General features: G+C 41.4%; 1 protein-coding gene across 2 annotated transcripts in view; it reads left to right on the top strand.

The window, feature by feature from the left end:
* The window catches only part of st3gal4 (ST3 beta-galactoside alpha-2,3-sialyltransferase 4), a 51,563-nt gene extending 34,460 nt beyond the window's left edge, over nucleotides 1-17,103 (top strand). The window contains exons 7-12 of one of the 2 annotated variants that reach the window (XM_076994053.1): nucleotides 48-143; nucleotides 11,030-11,219; nucleotides 11,772-11,909; nucleotides 12,274-12,326; nucleotides 15,773-15,931; nucleotides 16,106-17,103. In XM_076994053.1, coding sequence (XP_076850168.1) covers nucleotides 48-143; nucleotides 11,030-11,219; nucleotides 11,772-11,909; nucleotides 12,274-12,326; nucleotides 15,773-15,914 — 619 coding nt within the window. In that variant the 3' untranslated portion in view covers nucleotides 15,915-15,931; nucleotides 16,106-17,103. The remainder of the gene's footprint in view (nucleotides 1-47; nucleotides 144-11,029; nucleotides 11,220-11,771; nucleotides 11,910-12,273; nucleotides 12,327-15,772; nucleotides 15,932-16,105) is intronic. The other variant, XM_076994043.1, reaches the window with a different exon arrangement.
* Nucleotides 17,104-24,792: the final 7,689 nt, after the last annotated feature.

Raw genomic sequence — 24,792 nt, 5'->3', positions numbered from 1 at the left:
GTTACAGTGCTGAAACTGCGCTTTAATTAATTTGCCTCTTTTTCCAGTCTGGACTGCAGGACTTGTGTAGTCATAGGAAATGGCTTTGCACTCAAAAACAGTTCACTAGGGATAGCCATTGACAGACATGACATAGTGATCAGGTAAGTGAAAGATCTGCCTTTCACTGTGTGTATTCCACATATTTCAGTGTTTAGGGGATACTTTACGACTGCTAAAATGCATTTGTCCAATCTGTAGTCACATTTTCAAAACTCTAAACACATTGAACACAACATCAGTCTTCAGTGGCTATACAATTAGTACAATTCATTTTGTTATGGCACAAAATGCAGTCATTTTACATGTTTCTATAATGCTTACATTTTCTATACACACAAGGTTATCCAATAACAAAATTCTGGATAATTTTTGGCTTATTTACAATTGCTTGCACACAGCATGTCAAAAATGAAAACCTAAGGTTCAAAACCTTAAATACCAGGCATGAAAATCTGTCACCTTTCAGAGAAATTAGCCGTTTTGAAGTTGAAAAGGGTGACCTACGCGAATCGTGTAGATCCGAGGACTTTTTCTTGAGGGGGGGTTCGGGAGATAATTTATATATATATATATATATATATATATATATATATATATACACTGCTCAAAAAAATAAAGGGAACACTTAAACAACACAATATAACTCCAAGTCAACCACACTTCTGTGAAACCAACCTGTTCAGTTAGGAAGCAACACAGATTGTGAATTAATTTCACCTGCTGTTGTGCAAATGGAATACACAACAGGTAGAAATGAGAGGCAATTAGCAAGACCCCCCTATAAAGGAGTGGTTCTGCAGATGGGGACCACAGACCACTTCTCAGTACCTATGCTTTCTGGCTGATGTTTTGGTCACTTTTGAATGTTGGTGGTCCTTTCACACTCGTGGTAGCATGAGACGGACTCTACAACCCACACAAGTGGCTCAGGTAGTGCAGCTCATCCAGGATGGCTCATCAATACGAGCTGTGGCAAGAAGGTTTGCTGTGTCTGTCAGCGTAGTGTCCAGAGGCTGGAGGCGCTACCAGGAGACAGGCCAGTACCAGGAGACATGGAGGAGGCTGTAGGAGGGCAACAACCCAGCAGCAGGACCGCTACCTCCACCTTTGTGCAAGAAGGAACAGGAGGAGCACTGCCAGAGCCCTGCAAAATGACCTCCAGCAGACCACAAATGTGCATGTGTCTGCACAAACGGTTAGAAACCGACTCCATGAGGATGGTATGAGGGCCCGACGTCCACAGATGGGGGTTGTGCTCACAGCCCAACACCGTGCAGGACGCTTGGCATTTGCCAGAGAACACCAGGATTGGCAAATTCGCCACTGGCGCCTTGTGCTCTTCACAGATGAAAGCAGGTTCACACTGAGCACATGTGACAGACGTGACAGAGTCTGGAGACGCCGTGTAGAGCGTTCTGCTGCCTGCAACATCCTTCAGCCTGACCGGTTTGGCAGTGGGTCAGTAATGGTGTGGGGTGGAATTTCTTTGGAGGGCCTCACCAGAGGTAGCCTGACTGCCATTAGGTACAGAGATGAGATCCTCAGACCCATTGTGAGACCATATGCTGGTGCGGTTGGCCCTGGGTTCCTCCTAATGCAGGACAATGCTAGACCTCATGTGGCTGGAGTGTGTCAGCAGTTCCTGCAAGATTAAGGCATTGAAGCTATGGACTGGCCCGCCCGTTCCCCAGACCTGAATCCGATTGAGCACATCTGGGACATCATGTCTCGCTCCATCCACCAACATCATGTTGCACCACAGACTGTCCAGGAGTTGGTGGATGCTTTAGTCCAGGTCTGGGAGGAGATCCCTCAGGAGACCATCCGCCACCTCATCAGGAACATGCCCAGCCGTTGTAGGGAGGTCATACAGGCACGTGGAGGCCACACACAATACTGAGCCTCATTTTGACTTGTTTTAAGGACATTACATCAAAGTTGGATCAGCCTGTAGTGTGTTTTTCAACTTTAATTTTGTGTGTGGCTCCAAATCCAGGCCTCCATTGGTTAATAAATTTGATTTCCATTGATGATTTTTGTGTGATTTTGTTGTCAGCACATTCAACTTTGTACAGAACATAGTATACCAGATCGTACATTTACCAGTGTATGTAATTGGGTGATTAATGGTTTCAATCGTTTTCATATTTTGCGGTAAAACAAAGTTACTGCCGTTCGCTACAGCTTGCGTTGAACACTGTCAGAGCTAGCCACAAGCTCTTGTGAAAAATAGGTAGATAGATAGGCCTATTAAGTTCGCGTCAAACCTGTGTAGTTAACGGTGACATAAAATAAGAAACAAGATTTTTTTTTCTAGTGTCTCTGTAGTTCTAAATGGTGAATCCAGGGACGTGTGAGGATACCATTCGCGCCAGGGCTGAAAAGGTTGAAGATGAAGTTGTAAACTCTTGTCATTTGATAGTCTACCCCGTGCTTTAGCCCATGTTAGAAGTCTTTTGTGACAAAATAAAAACACGTGAACCCTGGCATTTTTTACACTCATTTTCGCTGCTGATATTATTGGTTCATTAAGACGTAATGGTTTTGACTGAGCCATCTGGAATGGTGAAAGCGGGCTTCTCGCATTTACGGATCTGGCTCCATCCATTGACAAGACAGGTCAATATTTTTCAGCGTGACATTATCGTGAGAGAAAACGACAGGGAAGAGCGTGTCACGAAAGGCTTGCTGTGTGAAAGCTACTAAGCTGTTGCTATTATTAGGGTTCACACACACATAGTGTGGGAACCCTATTGTAATTGCTGGTATTTTTCTTATTTTTCTTATTCTTTTGCCCATTTTTTGACATAAAATGCATCGTGCAGCCTAGACCGTAATGCCTAGAAAACCCAATCTTGGCAAAAAGGTTCAGTTACCTCCAAGGACCAGATTCCCATACAGGGACCCCAAATTGGCCTGATGGTGGCGCTATAGCAGACCATATTGACTTTTTGTCCATATCTCCTACACCGTAGGTCCTAGAACCAAAATTCCAGTTCCTATGCATTCCTTGACTAAATTCAATAGGACAATTAATATACAACCATTAAGCTCCGCCCACTTAGATTTCGAGTTAATTTGCATAATGTGCAAAATCACACACATCTTTGAGCGCGAACTAGTCCCTGGATTTTTCACATACATGCACATATGTGGTATCAAAACGTTCAGAAGAGTCTGAACTTTAAAATGTATCCAACAAAAATGCTAATTTCTTCCCTACCTAGTCAGTATAAGCCAATCAAATGAGGGGGCGTAAATTCAATAGTAAATTTTGCACATATGGAACTCTAACTTAAGAAAACTTGCATGTAATGAGATGGCACTTCACAGACAGCTTCCGTGTGAGGGTCTGGGGCAGCTCGCAGTGGTTGCCATACCTCACCTGCTAGGGGGCGCTATAACATGCAAAAATTTGCCCCATGCACTCAGATTGGCCGATCCACATGAAACTTGACAGACATCATCTATGGGCCTCTGGAAACCAGGTCCTAAAGCAGACATGCCATACTTCCAAAATGGCTGACGTAATCGGCCAATCAGTGATCGGCACGCGTTTGACAGGCTTACCATTGGTCGATCTGCACGAAACCTCTTGGGTGTGGACAAGTGCACGCCCCCTATGACATAATCCAGCCGGGTGTCGATTGGCCACTGGGGGGCGCTATTGCAAAAAAAGCAAGTGTATCCCCTACATAATTCCACTTGGGAACATGCAATTGGACTCTTTTGATTCCTTGCAGTAGTGCGAACAACTTTCCCATTACATGTCCTATTAAAAAATGCACAGTTTATTTACAGTTAATAATAGTTTGAAATCATCATTTTTCATACTCCTAGGATTTTCATACTATCATGTCAAGCAAAGTCTTATAATACTCTACAGAGTGTGAAATCAAAAAACAATCCAAAGATTTTGAATTTGAGGACACTTATACCTGCTAAATATTTTTTTAATGGACAGCATCGATACATATAATATTCATATTCTTAAAGCTCTTTCATATTTTACCCAATTCTGACCAAAATGCACAAGCCCATTCAGAATCCCATCCTGAACAAATTTGTCAAGTTTCATCTAAATCGGTTATCGTATGGCTCTACAGTGCAGTATTATATACAATGCATAAGAATGCATGTAAAGTCCCTCTGTCACCTTCTCCTTCTCACACGCACGCAAGCTGAAACTCACACTCTCAGTCTCTCTCACACTCTCACCCACATTCCCCCTCCCATCTCTGTGCCCTAAGTAAACATTGCTCTGGCTACCTAGATCTCTCTGTGTCTATTAACCAGGCACACACACATACAGGCACAAGCAGGCCTTCCTATAGCATTCACAATGACACTTCCCTAGCCATACCCACCCATATCTCAGTGACTAACACATGCTCATACAAACTGATATTTGGCTTCTTTTTTTGTCTCTCTCTCTCACACAAACACACAGACACACACACCTTTATACCTATATGTATGTATAGTTTCTATGTATACTTATGTATGTATGTATTAGTATATGTTGTCATAGTTTCAGTACATACACTACCACACACACACACACACACTTCTACCTAAATGTATGTATAGTTTGTATGCATATCTGTCCAGTCATAACAGTCATGTCAGTCCAGTCATGTCAGTCATTTCAGTCCAGTCATATCAGTCATGTCAGTCCAGTCATGTCAGACATAAGTCATGTCAGTCATATCAGTCATGTCATTACAGTCATGCCAGTCATGTCACTCATTCCAGTTATGTCAGTCATATCAGTCATATTACTTTTGTTCATCATGCCAGTGATGTCATTTCAGTCATATCAGTTATGTCAGTCATGCCAGTCATGTCAGTCATGTAATGCCAGGCTTTGCAGACTACATTCATACTTTGAATACACGGGCAGTCATGTTAGGCGTGCAAGGTGTGCAAGGAGTGAATTAACAAAGCATAGTCTCTGGCACCCTCAATCTCTCTCTGTCTGTAATATACAGGCCCAATCATGTATAGACACAATATAGGCCTTCCTATATTGTTCACATAGATGCAGCCCTAGCCAGATGTGGTATTTCTGTGTCTCCCTTTCTGACACACGCAGATGTCATCACACACTATCTGTAGAGCACACACTGGCCAAACCCAAACAGCTTCTTTTCACTTTTAGGTCTAAAGGACCTTTTGGGCTTCCTTTTGCCTATTGAGGCCAAAATATGCCTATTTGTGTGTGAACCCGCCAATCGCCGCTTGCGGCTATATTGTTGCTATTGTTTTTAGTCGCTGCTGTAGCTTCTGTCACCATTTTGCTACATTCACAAACATAGTAGCTACTAGTTACTCGCTCCTCCTGGATCGTCACTAGCGTCCCCGTGGGTATAAAGTTAGAAGTAAACTAATCCGCACTCTGCATTCCAATGGCCACTTTCCAGTATTGCTTTAATTTTGTATTCTATTTATTACATTTACATATGAGGGAATAATAATTAAAAAATGGTCGTCCCCCCCCCCCCCCCCCCCCCCAAGTCATCTGTCACCGTACCAGCACCCCCCCCAAGGCACCTGTCACCGTACCAGCACCCCCCCTCACCTTTTTGACCCCTGACCCATTTTCATGCCTGAAATACTGTATAAAATGCAAAGTTCTGCAAAAACAAAGGCAGCTGAAAAGCTATTACTGTAATACATATTTTTTGCACATATAGATCAATGAAATAAAATGAAGTACAGTAATGTACCGGGTCAGAGAGGAGCAAATATAACAATTTGTCCTGCAATCTCAAGTGCTGGTTTGGTCCTTCACAAATGCCAGATTGGTCCCTATAACAGTGACCTCCTTCTTTCATTTTTGAATAAACTCTACCAACAAACTCGTTCCAGAAGCAGAAAAGGAACAGGTGGGAGGAAACACGAGGACATTTGTGATGGGACAATGTAGCATGTTGTCATTCTCATGTCATGTTATAGACCATCCAAGAGTGATGTCCCTTTTCCTCCTGCCCTACTCGCCTTTCCTCAACCCCACTGAGGAACTTTTTTCAGTCTGGAGGTGGAAGGTGTATGATCATTGGCCCTATGACCAAATGTCCCTCCTGAATGCAATGGATCCCGGCTGCAGAGACATTTCAACTGAAGACTGCCAGGGGTGAATAAGGCATACCAAGCTATCCCAGGTGCATTGCAAGGGCTAACATCAGATGTGATGTGGATGAAAACATGTGGCCAACTGCTGAAGACTGTTTAGACTACACGTAACAAGACTGTTTTTCCCCCTTGTGTGGCTTTTTTTGTATATGTGTATTTTTACACATATGGGACCATGGCTAATTATGTATACAATTGTCTAATCTACATTCCATATAGTACCTAACAGTAAATATCACTCATTGTGTAGACAGTATGTTGCCAAAAATGCACACATTTGAAAAAAAAGTCCAAATGAAGCGGATTACAGTAAAAATGAACTGACTAAGAAAACAACAGATGTTACTATAAAATGTCTGTTGTTTGCTGGGAGAGAGTAAAATATTACATGTAATACTGTTTCTGTATTGCCATCAAATGTTTTTAGAGTGGTTGTGCAGTGATTGACTATGTTCATCTCAAATAGAGAATCTGTGCTAGTGTTTGAAAGAATGATTGGATACTGAACCAGGTGTGCTGTGTAGGATATTACTGTAACTATTTGGCTATTTGTATGAGGTAAATGTGTTGCTGTGTGTAGAGTTTTGAAAATGTATCTCAAGTATAGGGAAATGCATGTTAGCAGTCGTTAAAAACTGTAAAATGGTTTAGTGAACTGCATAGAGGAACAAGAAAAGAGCATAAGAGAAATGTGTTATAAATGTTGTTCAAGATTTAATGTGCTGGAACAAATGCATGCTGTTTTTTTTGTTTCAAACTCGGTCTGAGAGTATTCTTCCACCACTCCCCACCCCGTCTGTGTGTGGGTGCATGTGTGTGTGTGTGTGTGTGTGTGTGTGTGTGTGTGTGTGTGTGTGTGTATTTCTCAGAAATTAATCACATTTCATTGTTCACTGACATTTGGTGTTATGGTTCCAAATCTTCAATAGTGAAGGAGATAATGTCACTGCACATGCTCAATGTAATCTGCAGCAGTGGAGAGCTTCCTCTAACATGGCTTCCTTTAAGAACTGTCTTTTAATTCCTGCACAGAGAAAAATTGCAGATTATAGATTAAACACCTTGTGTTAAAGTTTCATGAAAGCACATGTCATTGATTCTTGTTGGAAAAATTCTGAACTAAAGGTTCCAGTTTTCTGGAAAATGTCCCATTTTAATTAGTTTTTCTCAATTGCTAAAACACAAAACTCTGTTGTCTGAACCAAACAATTCTCAGTGTCCTAAACCCATTTACTGAAATTGTCACACATTTTGCAGAACCATAAGCACATTTCACCTAGTTAGTCACAACAGGTTCATGCTTTTCCACCTATTAAGACACAATTTACAAATGTATTTTCACAAACTAAAACACATTTTGCACTGTGATGCACTTGGGTTGCAAGTGAAACTCAAATAAAGCACAAGTGAATGAATCTTTCAACTTGTTTAGCGCCTTTCTAGAACCAAAGGTCGCTTTACAATTTTAATACAGGTACAACACAACCAATCACACACTGGCGAGAAGCCGCAGCCATTTGCGCACAGTGTACTCTCTACCGGGATCCACAGCCCCCGGGGGACTGAATGGGGTGCAGGGAGGGGGGAGAGGACAGACCACCATCCACCACTGGGCACACAAGCATTCATACACAGACACTCAGACAACTGCTTTTTAATGGATATGAAGAGACATAGACACACACTCAGGGAGAATTTGTCAGGGAATCAAGGAATGCCAATTTACCTAACCTCCATGTTTTTGGACTGTGGAAGGAAACCAGAGACCCCAGAGGAAACCCACACAGACACAGGGAGAACATGGAAACTCCACTCAGATAGGGACTTGAATCCAAGACCCCAGTGCTGAGAGGCAAACGTGCTAACCACCAAGCCACCGTGTTGCCCAAAGTGTCACAACTTACAGTTTTTGACGACTGCTAACGTGCATTTGTCCAATCTGTAGTCACATTTTCAAAACTCCAAACACAGTGAACACAACATCAGTTTTCAGTGGCTATACTATTAGTTCAATTTATGTTGTTATGGCACAAAATGCAGTCATGTTTTTATAATGCTAAAATTTTCTATACACAAGGTTATCCAATAACAAAATTCTGGATCGTTTTTGTCTTATTTACAATTGCTTGTACACAGCATGCCAAAAATGAAAACCTAAGGTTCAAAACCTTAAATATCGTATAAAATGCCAAGTTCTGCAAAAACAAAGGCAGCTGAAAAGTTATTACTGTTGTACACATTTTTTTGCACATATAGATCAATGAAATAAAAGGAAGTACGGTAATGTACTGGGTCAGAGAAAAGCAAATATAACAATTTGTCCTGCAATCTCAAGTGCTGGTTTGGTCCTTCACAAATGCCAGATTGGTCCCTATAACAGTGACCTCCTTTTTTCGTTTTTGAATTAATTCTACCAACAACTGGTTCCAGAAGCAGAAAGGGAACAGGTGGGAGGAAACACGAGGACATTTGTGATGGGACGATGTAGCATTTTGTCATTCTCATGTCATCACAAACTGGTTTATAGATCACCCAAGAGTGATGTCCCTTTTCCTCCCGCCCTACACGCCTTTCCTCAGCCCCACTAAGGAACTTTTTTCAGTCTGGAGGTGGAAGGTGTATGATCATCGGCCCCATGACCAAATGTCCCTCCTGAATGCAATGGATCCCGGCTGCAGAGACATTTCAGCTGAAGACTGCCAGGGGTGAATAAGGCATACCAAGCTTTTCTTTCCCAGGTGCATGGCAAGGGCCCACATCAGATGTGATGTGGATGAAAACATGTGGCCAACTGCTGAAGACCGTTTAGATTAGACCTAACAAGACTGTTCAGTTTTGTATTCTGTTTTTCCCCCTTGTGTGGCTTTTTTTGTATATGTGTATTTTTACACATATGGGACCATGGCTAATTATGTTTACAATTACGATAATTATTTTTTGGGTTAGGCCACAATTTACAGTAATGTCCCTAATACAGTAAAATATACCCTTTACTGCAAAACTTTTACTGACTCCTTTTTTGTCTAATCTGCATTCCATATAGTACCTAACAGTAAATATCACTCATTGTGTAGACAGTATGTTGCCAAAAATGCACACATTTGAAAAAAAAGTCCAAATAGAGCGGATTACAGTAAAAATGAACTAAGAAAACACCAGATGTTACTGTAAAATGTCTGTTGTTTGCTGGGAGAGGGTAAAATATTACATGTAATACTGTTTCTGTATTGCCATCAAATGTTAGTTGTTTTACAGTGGTTGTGCAATGTTTGCCTATGTTCATCTTGAAAAGAGAATATGTGCTAGTGTTTGAAAGAATGATTGGATACTGAACCAGGTTTGCTGTGTTTTAACAAAGTTGTTTGCATTGTGAAATGCAGAGTTGTTATTTAGTTAAGAAAAAACAGCGGAGAATCATTGATGACCATGTCAACTTTGAAAGCATCAACAGTATAAGCCTTTCCACTATTGACCGTGTCCTAAAACGCAACAGAATGTGGATGAAGCAACTGTACAGAGTACCCTTTGACTCAACTCTTTGACTCAACACTTTGACTCAACTCTTTGACTCAACCCTTTGACGCAACTCAGAAGGGGTCAAGGAGCAAAGAGTACAGTATGTACAGGTAGGTGTTCAATACTGCAGTCTACACAGCACAAGTCTATCTTTCTGTTCCACGTACAAAGCTTTATGTATTTTTTTTCATAGAGATTGTTTCAAATGGATTCCTCACACTGTCCACATGAATATATTTATATGGATGAAGCTGGGTTCAATCTTGCCAAAAGGAGGAGGAGAGGCAGGAACGTGATTGGCCAACGTGCCATTGTTGCAGTCCCTGGCCAGCATGGTGGCAATGCCACGTTATGTGCTGCCATCAGTAATCATGGGGTTCTCCAACATCATGCCACATTGGGGCCATACAACACTCAACATCTCTTGGAATTTTTGAGTAATTGTTGGGGCATGAGCTGCAGGATCATGAACAGACAGGGTATCCTGTCTATGTCATTGTGTGGGACAATGTGAGTTTTCACCGTGCCGTCCAGGTCAGAGAGTGGTTCAGTATCACCCAAGATTTCCTAAATCTTTTTCTTCCACCATACTCCCCTTTCCTCAACCCAACAGAGGAGTTCTTCTCTTCATGGCATTGGAAGGTCTATGACCAGCAACCCTACACCAGGGAAAATCTATTGCAGGCCATGGAACTGGCCTGTAATGACATAGATGTGGATGCATGCCAAGCATGGATCCGGCATACTAGAAGTTATTTTCCACGCTGCCTGGCCAGGGAGAATGTGGCCTGTGATGTTGATGAAGTCCTGTGACCTGACCCAGCACGTCGACATAATGCTGCAGTAGAGTAGATACTGTATACACTTCTGTTGTAATGTATTTCTTTGTATATATTTTTACTCATTTTTGCTAAACAACATTTTTTGTGGCCAATAAAGATTATTTATACAGGTTCATGATCTGACCATTGTGTTTTCCTTTTTTCGGTGTTGTGTGTAATGACTGTTCAGTGCTGTTGTTCATTTTGATTGACTCGAGGCTTGATTTGGCAACATTGGTTTTGAGCACTGCTTGAACTGTTCTGAGGCAATAGTTTGGTTTTGAAGGAAGAGTCAGAGGTTTTGTGAATTTAGTGTGTGAATTGGGTTTTGTGTTTACAGTTTGGAGGAATAGATGCATGGTTTCAGGAAATGTGTTTTAGCAACTGAGAAAAACTGTAAATGTCATGATTCATCCTAAACCACACAGACTACATGTGTCTTCTGTAAGAATATTAAACAGAAACAAAATAAGTCCTTGTGGTTTTCTCTGTGTTTTTGCTGGTTTTGTGTGCAGGATGAATGATGCCCCAGTGCGAGGCTACGAACAGGATGTGGGAAGTAAGACCACCATGCGGCTGTTTTACCCCGAGTCTGCTTCCTCAAACCCAGATCTCCAAAATGATCCAGACACCCTCCTGGTTCTAGTGCCCTTCAAGCAGCCAGACCTGCACTGGCTGAAGGAGATCATATACAACGAAAAGAGGGTATGAACACAAATAAGTTTTGAGCTCATGTTCATGAGTCCAAAAACAGAGTCTAAGTCTTACAGTTAGAGCATGGTTAGATGGTAATGTTGCAAGATGGTAATGTTGGTGCACGATCCAGAAATGTATTTCTTCTCCTTCTTGGTGAAACCTCTGCATTCTCAGCTGCAGACCCCACATGCCATGATGCAAAGGGGGATGCGTACAGTTTCTAATGCCAGACTGCGGTGCTGATTACTGATGCTGAGGAGATACCATGGGGTCCTTTTGCAGAAAGTAAACATGAAGATCATGGGTTGAATCTGAACACTGTGCTTCATCACTGTATAACAGACTAGATCAGTGTGAAACAGACTACTAAAATTTTCATGGCAGGGGTGCGTGCTGTAGTGTGCAGGGTCACACTGCATGCACCCACCATGTCTGGCAACTTTTTAGGGATGAGGTGGACCGAAATGTGACACACGGCAGCTCCTCTATGAACTCTTGAGAAGATTGTCATGTGTAATCTAATTTCAAATTTATTTCTTTTTCTGGTGAAATTGTTTCCAGGTAAGGAAGGGCTTTTGGAAACCTCCGCCTCAGGTGTGGCTCGGCCGAGTCAGCCAACTCAGGATTCTCCACCCCTGCTTCCTCCATCTGACTGCAAGCAAATTGCTGCAGATCCCTTTGGAACCAAAGAACCAGCCGGTACAATAGGCAGGGCCTGTGGACTGTATTCTGTAGTCTCTGTTCTGTAGATCTGTGGACTGTATTCAGTAGCCTCTGTTCTGTAGATCTGTGGACTGTATTCACTAGCCTCCGTTCTGTAGATCTGTGGACTGTATTCAGTAGCCTCCATTCTGTAGATCTGTGGACTGTATTCACTAGCCTCCGTTCTGTAGATCTGTGGACTTTATTCAGTAGCCTCTGTTCTGTAGATCTGTGGACTGTATTCACTAGCCTCCATTCTGTAGATCTGTGGACTGTATTTGGGAGCCTCCGTTCTGTAGATTTGTTCTTTAACAAGGCATGTGTGTTCACGAGGGCACAGAATGAAGTTCTCTATTTTCAGATGTTTGTTTTGCATCAGGAGCAACTATTTTATCTCCCCAGAAACTCTTCTAGGTAAAACTGACAATACCTTTTTCTCCTTTTCCTACCTTCTTCATTCTCTCCACCTCTCTCTACACCTCTTTCTCTGCTGCTCAGTTTCTTTTTTGGCTGTTCTGTTAATTTCCTGACATTTTCACTTTGCCAAACAACTCCTTTCTTCCCTATTGGTCATCCTCTACTCATAAATCTCTTCGTTCCATTTTCTGACTACACATGCCTGCACACTCCCATGCTCACACACACACACACACACACACACACACACACACACACACACACACACACACACACACACACACACACACACACACACACACACACAGAGCCAGCCTCTGGTAACAGAACTGGATGATATACCCCATCCCCCTTACTATTTGAGAAAATGTGATGGTCCAAAATGTGATGTGACCTCCCTGCACCCCATCCATCCATCAGGATTGGGTGGGGATGCACACTGTTGTTAGAGGTAAGAGGGGAGAATGTCTATTTCTCACACACGCAAACATAAGGTGGAGCGCAGCAGGCACACAGTTCAACTCAAGATGCGTGAGGCACGTTAAACCCATCTGGCACAGGACTACCTGTCCAGGGCATCAGAGAAGTAGGACCTGGGTTGAAAGGGGTGGGAAAGGAGTAAGGGGTGAATCAGGAGTAAGTGTACCTTGGCAGAAAGAGAGCAGAGATTATGAAGCATGTCCATGTATGAATGAGTGTAAATTAGTGAACTACAGATGTATTTTATACTAAAAGGATACGGTTCCAAAGGCAAAACACCACCTCCCATTTTCCTGTAATGAGCTCAAGAAAATGAAAGAACATGGCCAAAGGGTCTCCACACCCCTCACACTGAAGGGTTATGTAATTATACAAGAAGGGAAACATCTCAATAGGAAGTGAGATTTTCATCCAGTGTATCCTTCTTATATGCGCTGTGGGAGGCAGTAGAGAGCAGAGAAAAAACAAGGCAACACAAACAAAGCCATTCTTGATGCTTGACTGTTGACACATTGTGATGGGTATCAAGATTGTTAGGCTGTAAAAATGAAGCGACAATGCTGTAAAGATTAATTATTCCATTTACATAAGTGTTAGAGGGTTATGATCACAATGAAACATCACAGGAACCATGCGTCTCACATGTGCCTTCAAAACATTGCAAGGACCAGGCCTGCTTTAATTTCAGTTAGGTCAGCATATACAGTAGATAAATACACTCACCAGCCCTACAACTATTCAGCTCTTTGACTGCTCGTTAATGCAAACATCTGATCAGCTAATCACATAGCATTTGGCAAGGTTGTTGGTCCTAGACTGTATGTCAGAAACTGATATAGATTTACTGGGATTTTCATCTCTAGGGTTTATAGAAGTAGGAAAATAATAAAATATCTAGTGAGTTGCAGCTCTGGGAAAAAACGCCTTGCTAATGCAACAGGACAGGGCAGAATGGGGAGAATGGCCAGACTCTTTACAACTGAGGTATGCCAAAGAGCATCTCTGAACAGAGAAAATATAGAACCTTGAGGCAGGCTACAGCAGTAGAAGATCCCACGTACCACTCCGGTCAGCTAAAGACAGGCAACTTGCTACAGTTTGCATAGTCTAACCAAAATGAGTCTTGATTTCTGCTGCGACAGTCAATGGTAGGGTCAGAATTTGGCACGAAGAAGATGAAGGCATGGATCCATCAGGACTTTTATCAGTGCTTTAGGCTTACGGTGCTGATTATTTAACATGAATGCAGCTGTAACAGTAATTCTGTGGCAATAATCTGTGAGTCCTTCTGCCTTGTGGACGTGCTCCACTCAAGTCCTCAGTGAATATTTAAAGAGATTTAGATTTGACAGAACAGCCGTTTTTATACTAAATTTGAGTTAATAACAAGTAGGCAAATGATTCAACCTGCAAAGTGGCACAGTATCAGGTTCACTACATGGTTATTCACTAATTCCAACACTTTAATTTACCTTTCATAATCTTTTTTGCTAACCAAATATATGGTTAACCATGAATTTAAACAAAACCAGCATTAGGTCCCTCCCATAACATCATCATTGGCCTCTGGTGCCATCTTTTGTTTTTGTTACTTGCGCAAGGTGCAGCTTGTTTTGTTCAAACGTAAGTTTTTACCCCCACTAGGGTTAGCGTTAGGCCAAACCAGACGGGCAACACAGCAGTGGGGAGAGTTTCGTCTTTTGAAGGAAAAACTTCTAAATCAACCAATGCAAACTCTCTTTGAAGCATTCGTTTGTGACATTTAACCCAATACTAGAGTGGTAGCAGGTAATAAAACAATAGACTGAAGGGCTTCAACAACGGTCACTCATTTAAGAACAACAAGAAGCAAAAAAAGTGAGTGTCAATAGTCTTTTGAACTTCTAAGAAATGAATTCAGATGAATGCAGATTGTCTTTTATTGTTGTTTTAGCAAATCAAACTGGGCTTATATCAAACATCTTTGTGGTCAGCACATAATGGTTAGTTGGGATCTTGGGGTAAGATCCCTATATGAATGGGGTTTCCAGGTTCTCCCAGTAGGAGGGTTCTCTCTGCGGTCTCTAGTCTCCCGAAGTCCAAAAACATCCTAGATTTTTTTAATGCCAAATGAATTAGACTGTGGGTTTTTTGTGAATGATTGTGTGCTTCTGCATCTCTAAAAAGCACTTGTCTGTGTATGTGTCTGTGTGTGTGAATGTGTCTGCTTGCCCAGTGGTGGGTGGTGCTCTGTCCTGGATGTTTATAGGTCTCTACCCATACTATACCCGATTCAGTCACCCAGGGGTCTAAAGTTTCCAGCTGAGAATACGCTGTGCGTGACTGGCTGCTGCTTCACACTGGCGTATGACTGGTTGTAAACATTATGTCTGTGTTAATTGTAAAGTGACCTTGGGAATATTCAAAGAGGCTATGTAAATATACTTCATTTATTCATTAAAATTTTTAATGGACTTTTTTCAAGAAATATAGCAAGCTCTACAATGCTAGAGCTTCTGTAGGAATTCAAAATATAATTTATTTGAAATAGTACTGGTTATTCCATGATGGTCTGACTGGACATTGTGTGGTGGTCCGGCTGAAGGGTGTTTGCATTGATCTCAGACATTATTTTTTTATGAGGAAAGTGCTTTAATGATTAACATGAACAAACTTTAAATGGTTGAGGACTGCAGTTTGCAGGCTGAACTGTAAAAGATAATGTCCTATTAGTAGACATATGGAGTTCCAGCCAAGTTCCAGCACCTATCCCTTCCCTCTAGACATTTAAGACAATTATTAACTGCGTACGTATATTAACATGTTGTTCATTTGCATTAAGTGACACTTGCAGAGAGTCAGTGATCTTAATGTGAATTTTGTTTTTAGTAAAACACCACTGCCCTCTGGAGGAGGGTAGATGCAATTACATAGTTTTAAATCTGCCTGCACACCCTTTTACCCCCACCCCCTCCCCCCTCCAGAATCCTGTCCATCCTACCACAGGTATCCTGGCTATATTCTTGGCGCTTAACTACTGCGATGTGGTCAGTGTGGCTGGCTTTGGATACCCAGCATCTCAAAACCAGAAGCACCTCATCCACTATTACGGCAATCAGGCTATGAAGTCCATGTCAGTGAAGGTTGGTTTTGATGACCCTGGTTTAATTCATTCATAGTTACAAGCAGCTCACGGAAACTCACTAATGTTAAAGCAACATCTGGAAATTCAAATTCTATAAATAATTTTATACTGGTGCATTGTTGGGCTTCTTGATATAAGCAGGTCTTTTCACTCGAGTCTGTCTGTTTTGCAGGACTCCCATCATGATCTCAGTCGAGAGGCACAAGTCCTTAAGAAACTGGAAGACATGGGGGTCATTCGGAACCTTCATTAGCATTCCTGACACACACACACACACACACACACACACACCACACACACTCACACAAACACACACACACACATGCGCGCGTGCACACACACACACACACACACACACACACACACACACACACACACACACACACACACACACACACACAGTATACTGCTTATTCACAGTGATTACTTTATAAAATGCCAAATTCTATATCTATAACCATGTTTAATTTTGTTTATATTGAAAATTTGCTGTCCTAGTAGTTCCCAGTTCAAGTCTTCATGCACTGCACAATTTTTTTCACCATGTATATCTGATACAACTAATTAATAATTTAAAATAATAATTTAAGCTACTTTTCAACACTGTCATGAGCCAAGTCAAACACGTTTGAGGAGAAAGCTTGTGGAAAAGAGACTGATGCTTAAACTCTGCCACACAGGACATTATGCATCTTATGACATTGTCCGCAGTTATCTGTTTTCAGCATTTTAATTTTGTTTTTTAATTTATTTCTCTAAGAGTCATTTCTTTGAAATGGTATAAATAGATATTCTGTGAATTGAAATGAACAGACTGAGTTGAGTTTGTTGTGTATTTTGCAACCAATGGTGGTAATACAAGGCCATGACATATTTGAAGCCTTTTTGTTGAAGAGAATTGCAGCATTATTTATCCACAAGAGGGCAATGACGGATGTAAAACACAACAAAATGTGTTAAAGGAAAGAAACAGCTTCTGAAAAGGGATTACTGTTCCTGTGACCAACTAGATGTTTGCTTCCAACCCATATATTTGATATGTTTAATTGACAAGTTTAGTGCCATGAAATCAACTGAAAGGAACATACTTAACCTGGTATAACGACCACTGAATGTATGTCCATGGAGGAAAGTCCCATGGTTAAGTGAAAATAAAGGCTATGAAGCAGGCTTGTTGTCTGTGTGTGCAATATTTCATAGGTTATTTGGAAGTGGAAGCTTGTGCCAGTTTCATGTGTAAAGGCAGCCCCTCTGTCTATGATGTCTCCTCCAGGACATGTGGAGATATTCAAAGTGACTGTGGGTCCTGCTAACTGTGCGGCCGCTGATTCCTCTTCTGTTTGGTAAGGGTTCAGATGTTTGCCATTGGCCTCGAGCAGACAGAAGCTAAGTGGAGCTCCAGTGGTCACACTTACACACTCAAAGGTCTCATGTGCTCAGCACCATCCCCTGCAGCCAGGGCAGAGTCCCTCCCCTGGACGCCCACATCCAAGCAACTGGTTTGCAGGGGCACTTCCGCTGGGTATGTAGAAGGTTTTATGCAGAAAACTTCTTGGTTGAAGTGTTTATCAGTGGGTATATCTAATTAAAATGCATTGCTGTGAGGTTATTCTGTTAAAGGATAATCAAGGACCAGTGCTACTTCATTATACATGATCATAACATGAATTGCTAACTATTATTAGGTGACTTTTGTTTGTCTGGGAGAACTCCTATACCCCTATTCTCTCTCTCACATGGGTTTGATTCTGCATTCACACATCACTCCCCATGTAGTCATTTTTTCTCCATCCAATGCGGGAAGTCCTCTTTGAGCTGATTAGCTGGAGTTTCCTACTTTGTTCTGAACCTAAACCCATGTGCCAGGTGTGAGGGTGTTGAGTACTGACAAGGCTCAAAGTGAAGTGGAATTCTGCTTCTGTAAAAAACCAACGTTTCATCGCCTCTGCAGCTGCGGTGTGGAGTGCATTCACCACACCGGACTGGTTTACTTCTAATATCTATAAGTCAAGTTAGGTAATCAAAGAGTATTGCCTATGTACATGGATACCAGCACTGACGTCCATGCATTCGGAGATGCTCCCTAATAAATGTGAATCTGAATATGTTTGTTGTGTACATATCTTTTAAATACACTAGCCATCAATCCCAAAATGGTTTCAATAATTTGTTTCATATGCAGTTTTCTTTACATTTAGGCCTCATGCTGTAGCAACCCCTTATATTAATATGTAAATACAGGTAAAACATTAGCCTAGGCCATGCAGCAATTCAGATATTTATGGTCAAACAAATCAGTAGGAGTTTGTAAATCAGTTCCAGTACATTATTTAAAAGGTATAGTAGACCATAAACACGTGTTCACACCACTCCCGAGTCGGTACCATTTGTGGCTTCTCTTACTTTTCTCTTATGTTTTCTCTGTCTTTGACAGTTGATTTCACACTAGATTTCTGCACCACTGGGTTGGAAGTCTGGTGCATGCAACACTGACCACAGGTTTGTGTCCCAAGGCAACTTCGGCCTGGATGGAAACTGTGTGAGAATCAAGTGTTTCATCCTGATCACATTGCGCTCAGCTGTTGGGCGGGATGATCCCAGCTAGCGCTTGACAAGTCCATGCTGGTGAAGTGGGTAACGATAAAACTGGTATGCCACTTCATGTTCAGTCTCCCATACACGGCTCAGAGCAGTTGTGCAGTAAACCCACACAATCAGGGCTGCTGGGGATTGTCAAGTAGCTGAGAAACGCTCTTGTATTCACTCTTTAGGGCCTTGTTATATTTTTTATGTCTTTCTGAAAACAACTACTTGATGAATTTGCAATGCAGTATTTAAAATATGAAAAAGAAAAAGAAAGTCTTGAAAACGCTATTGCTACTAATCTTAGTGCTAGTGATTCATGTGCCGTTTTCTGTACACGTGATTCATTTAAATAAAAGTGGTATACTTCCGCAGTTGGATCCCTCTCTGTCTGGTCAATACGTTACACTGGAAAACATATTAGCAGTTTCCTATCAATGTAAAAGTTTTTTACTTTGATGTATAAAACATAACCCATGATTTTTCATCAATCACCTCCAATGCTGGATGTACCACTGTAGATACCGGCAGAATATTGGTTCTTTTGAGATATCTAGAAGGATAAATGATCTGTACATAAAACTCCAGGTTGTAAACATATATAATACTTAAAAAGAGATTTGTGTCTTTAAAAATGTAAAAATGTCGGAGAGGGAGTGGGTTAAAAAAATAAATAAATCAATGTGAAAACAACATGAACTTAGTGACCTGTGGAAATACCCAATAACAGCGCAGCAGGACAAATATTTATAGTAAACATGACAACAGGGTGACATAGCACATACCACATCTGCTCTTTCTAAATGAACCAATGACCGCGGTGCGGGGGAGTGTTCATTTATTTTGTGATTTTGCACATTAAAAAACCGCGGACGACACGCTGAAAGTTCTGAGGATTAGGAGTAGGTGGCAAAGCTGTGCGTCATATTGGTGATTTTAATGGCTGGATGTGGAATACAGTGTCATTTATGCACCCCCTGAAAATTGAGTTAACACATGCCGGAGTTCAAACAAATGTATATATAATCATATCCTGTATATGCGTTCAATATAGTGGCCCTACATTTATAACTCTCTGCATTGATCACTGAACAAATGTAAAGGTGCCATATTTTGTCAATTGTGATTTTTTACACCCCAATCGAAATTTGTCCTCCGCTTTTAACCCATCTGTGCAGTCAGAACACACACACACTAGTGATTACTAGGGGGCTGTGGATCACACGTGCCCAGAGCGGTGGGCAGCCTGGCACCCGGGGAGCAGTTGGGGTTAGGTGCTCAAGGGCACCTCAGTCATGGCCTTAGGTCTGGGAATCGAACCCACAACCCTCCGGTCACAAGACCAGTTCCCTAACCGCCAGGCCATGACTGCCCAACATATTGGATTTAAAAGATTCTGCCATATACAAAGTAAAATAATGATTATTATAAGATTATTATTGTTATTACTATTTAATTGAATTCTTCCATATACAAAGTAAAATAATGATTATTATAGGATTACTGTTGTTATTACTATTTAATTAGATTTTATTTTACAGACATTGTCTCAAAGTAGTTTTACAGGAACCAGGGATTGACCCTAATGAGCATCTGGCAAGATAACAACTCCCTTGGGAGGACCAGACTCAAACACCATCATTTGGGTGACAGTCATAAGTGCAAGTGCAAATAGAGATAAACAGGAAATGAGGTGAATCATCATAGCCTGTGGATTCCTAGTTGGCTCTGCAAATTTTCAAATGAATAATGATCATAACATTAATTAAGTGGCTGGTGAATCAGGTCAGTTGGAGGAACCCCAGCAGTTCTGACATTATGACATCCAGAGCAGAAGGCCAACAATAAAAACAACAACAAATTATTGTTTATTGAACAATTGTACACAACAACTGTTTACTGTATTGTAAAATAATTCCTGTAATTATATCAATCAAATTCAATCAAATTTTATTTATATAGCGCTTTTTACAACAGCTGTTGTCACAAAGCAGTTTTACAAGTGTCCGAGTCCAAGCCCCCAGTGAGCAAGCCAAGGGCGACAGTGGCAAGGAAAAACTCCCTAAGGGCATGAGGAAGAAACCTTGAGAGAAACCAAGACTCAAGGGGGGAACCCATCCTCCTCTGGCTGACACCGGTAATAATTGTTGTTTTTACCAAACCCTTACCAAATGTCAGTTTCGAGACTTAATGACCCCTTGACTGAATGGTTTAGACGTCTCTCCGCAATGAAGACATTGCTCCTTGGGTGTTGGGATTTTAATGAGGTCAAGTTTGCCTGAATTTGCTGTGGAAAAACTGTGTTTTTGTGCAATTTTGGAATTTTCCAGTTTCCACACTTAAATAATAAACATTTAGAACAACACAGAAGTAGTGGTGACATAAATAGCAGCAGAAAGGCAAAACATACCTTTGTGTTTATGTGTGTGAGAGAGAGTTGGCGTCAGTTTGGTTGGGGGAGGGGAGTGGGTGCGGGTGGGTTGGGGGTGTTTTATATATTCTACTCACATATTATTTATTACACTGTATTGAAACCTGCCAAAACTGGACAGTACTCACTTTTCAGATACAAATTTGACACCTAGTAAGACTTTCTGGACCAAGCCAGTCTGAGAGGTATGGAAAGTATGATTTGGTTTTGACTGGGTTATTGTGAGAGGCTATTGCACATGATGCTAGTTATTCAATGGACAGTAAAAGAACTGAGTCATACCTAAAAAGTCTCATCACACCATCCAAAACCACATTCCATCAGATCATTATTGTGCTAGTCAGGAGTCAGAAGATGTGAATGGTCTCTTGCTATGTCATACAGACTCCCAGCAGTATCCCTGCCAACCAGCAGAGAGTGTAAGCTCCTGAATACTAGTGCCTTTTACACCCCTGATGTAAAATTTTAGGGTTCTTTGGGTGTAATTAGTTTGGTTTATAAGCCGTGTGTGTTCTTGTCTTCCCTTGTATGTCTACTGTTCTGGTGTCATATTGTAAGTGTTCATGCGATTATATCACTCCCTGATGCTTCTACTCCTTGGTTTCTGTGTTTATTTAAGTTTCAGAGTTATCAAAATTTTGTCTGTGGTCTCAGTTCTGTGTTGTTCTGTTACACAGTCGTTCTCTGTTTAGTTTGTACTCATGTGTTTGATGTAACTTTCATTTATTTAGTCCAGCCCTAGTAGTGATAGTCAGCTCTCCATTCGTATTATGTCCTGCTTTCATATTAGATTTGTTTTATTACTGCTTCTCTAAAGCAGTCTAGTTCTCTAAAGCAATTGTGTCCATCTCCTACCTCTGCGGCATTAGATCTGGCATAGCCATTATGGGCTATAACATAACTCATTAAGTTGGGACTGATCCTGGAAAGGTCAGTGTGGAGACAAAGTAACCCCAATCTCATACTGTTAAGGAACTACAAAGGTTCATAGACTTCCAACTTCCAATAGATTGCCAATTTCTATAGGAGACTTATTTGGAATGTTAGTCTGTTAACCAATCCCCTCACATTACTCCCTAAGGGCCAATCCAAGAGGCTCAGTTGGAATGAAATTGCATTACAAGCTTTCAAGGAACTCAAATCACACTTCAAATTAACACCCATCTTAAAGGGAACCCCGGCTGATAACATATGTAAGCCTTAATATTGTGTAATTACTCTAAATTATTAAGACACGTTGTAAAAAATCACAAAAAGTAGCAGATTTATTAGATTTTCTGTAAAATCCCGCTGCACGTAGGTCGCCATTTTTATAACTGCTGACGGGTGCAGCAGGTAGTGACATCAAATGGTTGCATTGACTGGCCGTAACTTTTGTCTTACCGGTATTTCTATGCTGATAATGTGTAATAGCGAGCTGTTATTGAAGATTGACGTCGCATATAAGGTCAAAGGGCTTTCTTTTATACATGTCTAGTAGTGACTAAATTCCAATAGTAAGACTGAGTGACAGGCTAATATGTTGTGATTCACATTTAATTAATTGGCCGCTGCATCTGATGTAAACGTCATGTGTGTTTGAGTTGCGTTATCCGTCTTGGATGGAGAACACTGTACACCTACGGACTCCTCGACTATCTGTAATTGATTCGTATCTAGCAGATCGTCAGATTTATCAATGACCGCTAATGCTGTACCTTCAAGTTCAGGATCCGCAAACGAGGGAGAAGCAGTAAACGTTAGTGGTAAACGTTGTTGCCGGGACGCCAGGAGAGAATCCAGCGCATGTTTATGTTCACGTTCCTTCGTGCGGTTCTCGCTCCACATTCTGGGGCTTTTGGACTTTCTGTGTGGGAAAACTGTGGGCATTGCATTGTGTTTTAGTCTACGTTTAAAACCAACAGCATCCGTCAACTCTCTCACCAGTCGGGCTCTACTGAATGACTCAAATGCATCGGGACTGAAGTGATGAGAACAGAGCTGCGGGTTTTTTGGTAGCTGTGTTCGTCCACACGCTGCTTCCCAAAATTTTCTCCTCTTTTTATCTTTGGGAAAACTGTGAAGACTAATATCAGTCTTCCCACTGCCTTTCAACTGGAAATAACATCCAACGGCAACACAGTGTGGCATGGTTTTCTTTAAGGTAGCTTAGCTAACTAACATTAACTCCTTCCAACCGCAGTCAAGTTTAGCGCGCTGCAACCATTTGACGTCAATTTACCCAGCAGGCATTGCGAGTCAGAAAACATGGCTGCGCCCATATGTCAAATATTTCAATAAAAGCGTTGATTTGTAAAAAAATCTGCTGCTTTTGTGATTTTTTTTACAACATGTCTTAATAATTTAGATTAATTACAGCATATTAAGGCTTACAAGTGTTACCAGCCGGGTTTCCCTTTAAGACACCCTGACACATTCCTTCCCTTTCTAGTTAAGGCAGACACTTCAAAGTCAGGAGGTGTTGGTCCTGTCACAACTCCAGGATCAACAAGGGAAGGAAAACTCTTCTCCTGTGCCTTTTCTTCAGGAAGCTCTCTAGGACAGTCATGGTCTCTCTGGGGCAGTCATGGTCCTGTGGTAGGGAACTGGTCTTGTGACCGGAGGGTCGTGGGTTCCATTCCCAGGCCTGAGACCATGACTGAGGTGCCCTTGAGCAAGGCACCTAACCCCAACTGCTCCCTGGGCACCGGCCAAGGGCTGCCCACCACTCTGGGCATGTGTGCACCACAGCCCCCTAGTAATCACTAGTGTGTGTTTGTGTGTTTGTTCTAATTGCACAGGTGGGTAAATGCGGAGGACAAATTTAGATTGCGGTGAAAAAAAAACACAATTGACAAATATGGTGTAACCCCCCTAAGTTAAACACACTGATTATTTTCATTTTTTAAATATCATGATGCAGTACTAGTTTCAACCAGTAGGTGGCCTATGGGTTCACTATCGCTATATTTCCTAAAAAATATAGATTGAGAGAAGAAGCGGTAGCATGTTGTGTCGCTGATACTGTGAACGACGGAGAAGAGAAAAGTTAAGGAAAAGTTAACGGATATTTTCACATTGATGTTAGTTGTTTCCTTATACAACATAAAATTGCAAGAAGTATTGGGAATTGAGAGATTATCAAGACCCTTTTCAGTTGTATTCCCCGGTGAGTGTTCAATGTTCTCTATGTTATTTGAATGGTGTAATTCACTAGCGGTGGTTATGCTAAATTGTACATTCACAATGAATGACAATTGTTTGCATTATATAGAGTTGTTCTTTAAAACCAACCGGGAGGAAATATGTGACTGTATGTGTGAAGTGAGAATTGCGACGGAATGCAGTGATGAATGGGCATGTAATGTGCTAGCGTTAGCTAGCAGTGAGCTAGGCTCCAGTCGATATAGCACTGTGTAAATGCCCGAGAGCTGTTGAATGTTGCGGATTACAGATACAATAATTTTCAGATCTGATGTTATTTTATTTAGAGAATTTATCTGATATTATCCTGCTTATGCAGGTTGGTTTTTTTGTAAGCCTGAAGAATCTAGGTCGACTGCACGTGGAGCTGCCGTCGAGACCCCACGCCAAGGACGTGCTGAGCACCCTCACACTCCACAGTGGACACTTCCTTGCTCCTTCAGGACAGGTAAGCTTGAGTACATAACCTATACTACCCGGGTAGTTGTATAGAGATTCCTCTTTTCTTTTTTTTGTTATTTTGAGCTCTGGGGTATTTTTTCCTTTCTCTGCCATTCGTGCCAAGGCCAGGTACTGAATGTAGGGTGATTGGTGTAAGAAAAGACTGTTGTTCTTCTAATGTGTAATGGTTAAATAAATGCCGGCTGTATTTGTTAAGACTT

Source organism: Brachyhypopomus gauderio, chromosome 2, assembly GCF_052324685.1.
Source record: "Brachyhypopomus gauderio isolate BG-103 chromosome 2, BGAUD_0.2, whole genome shotgun sequence".
NCBI classification, from domain to species: Eukaryota; Metazoa; Chordata; class Actinopteri; order Gymnotiformes; family Hypopomidae; genus Brachyhypopomus; species Brachyhypopomus gauderio.
The sequence above is the reverse complement of the archived record's forward strand: the minus strand, read 5'-3'. Positions and strand labels throughout refer to the sequence as shown.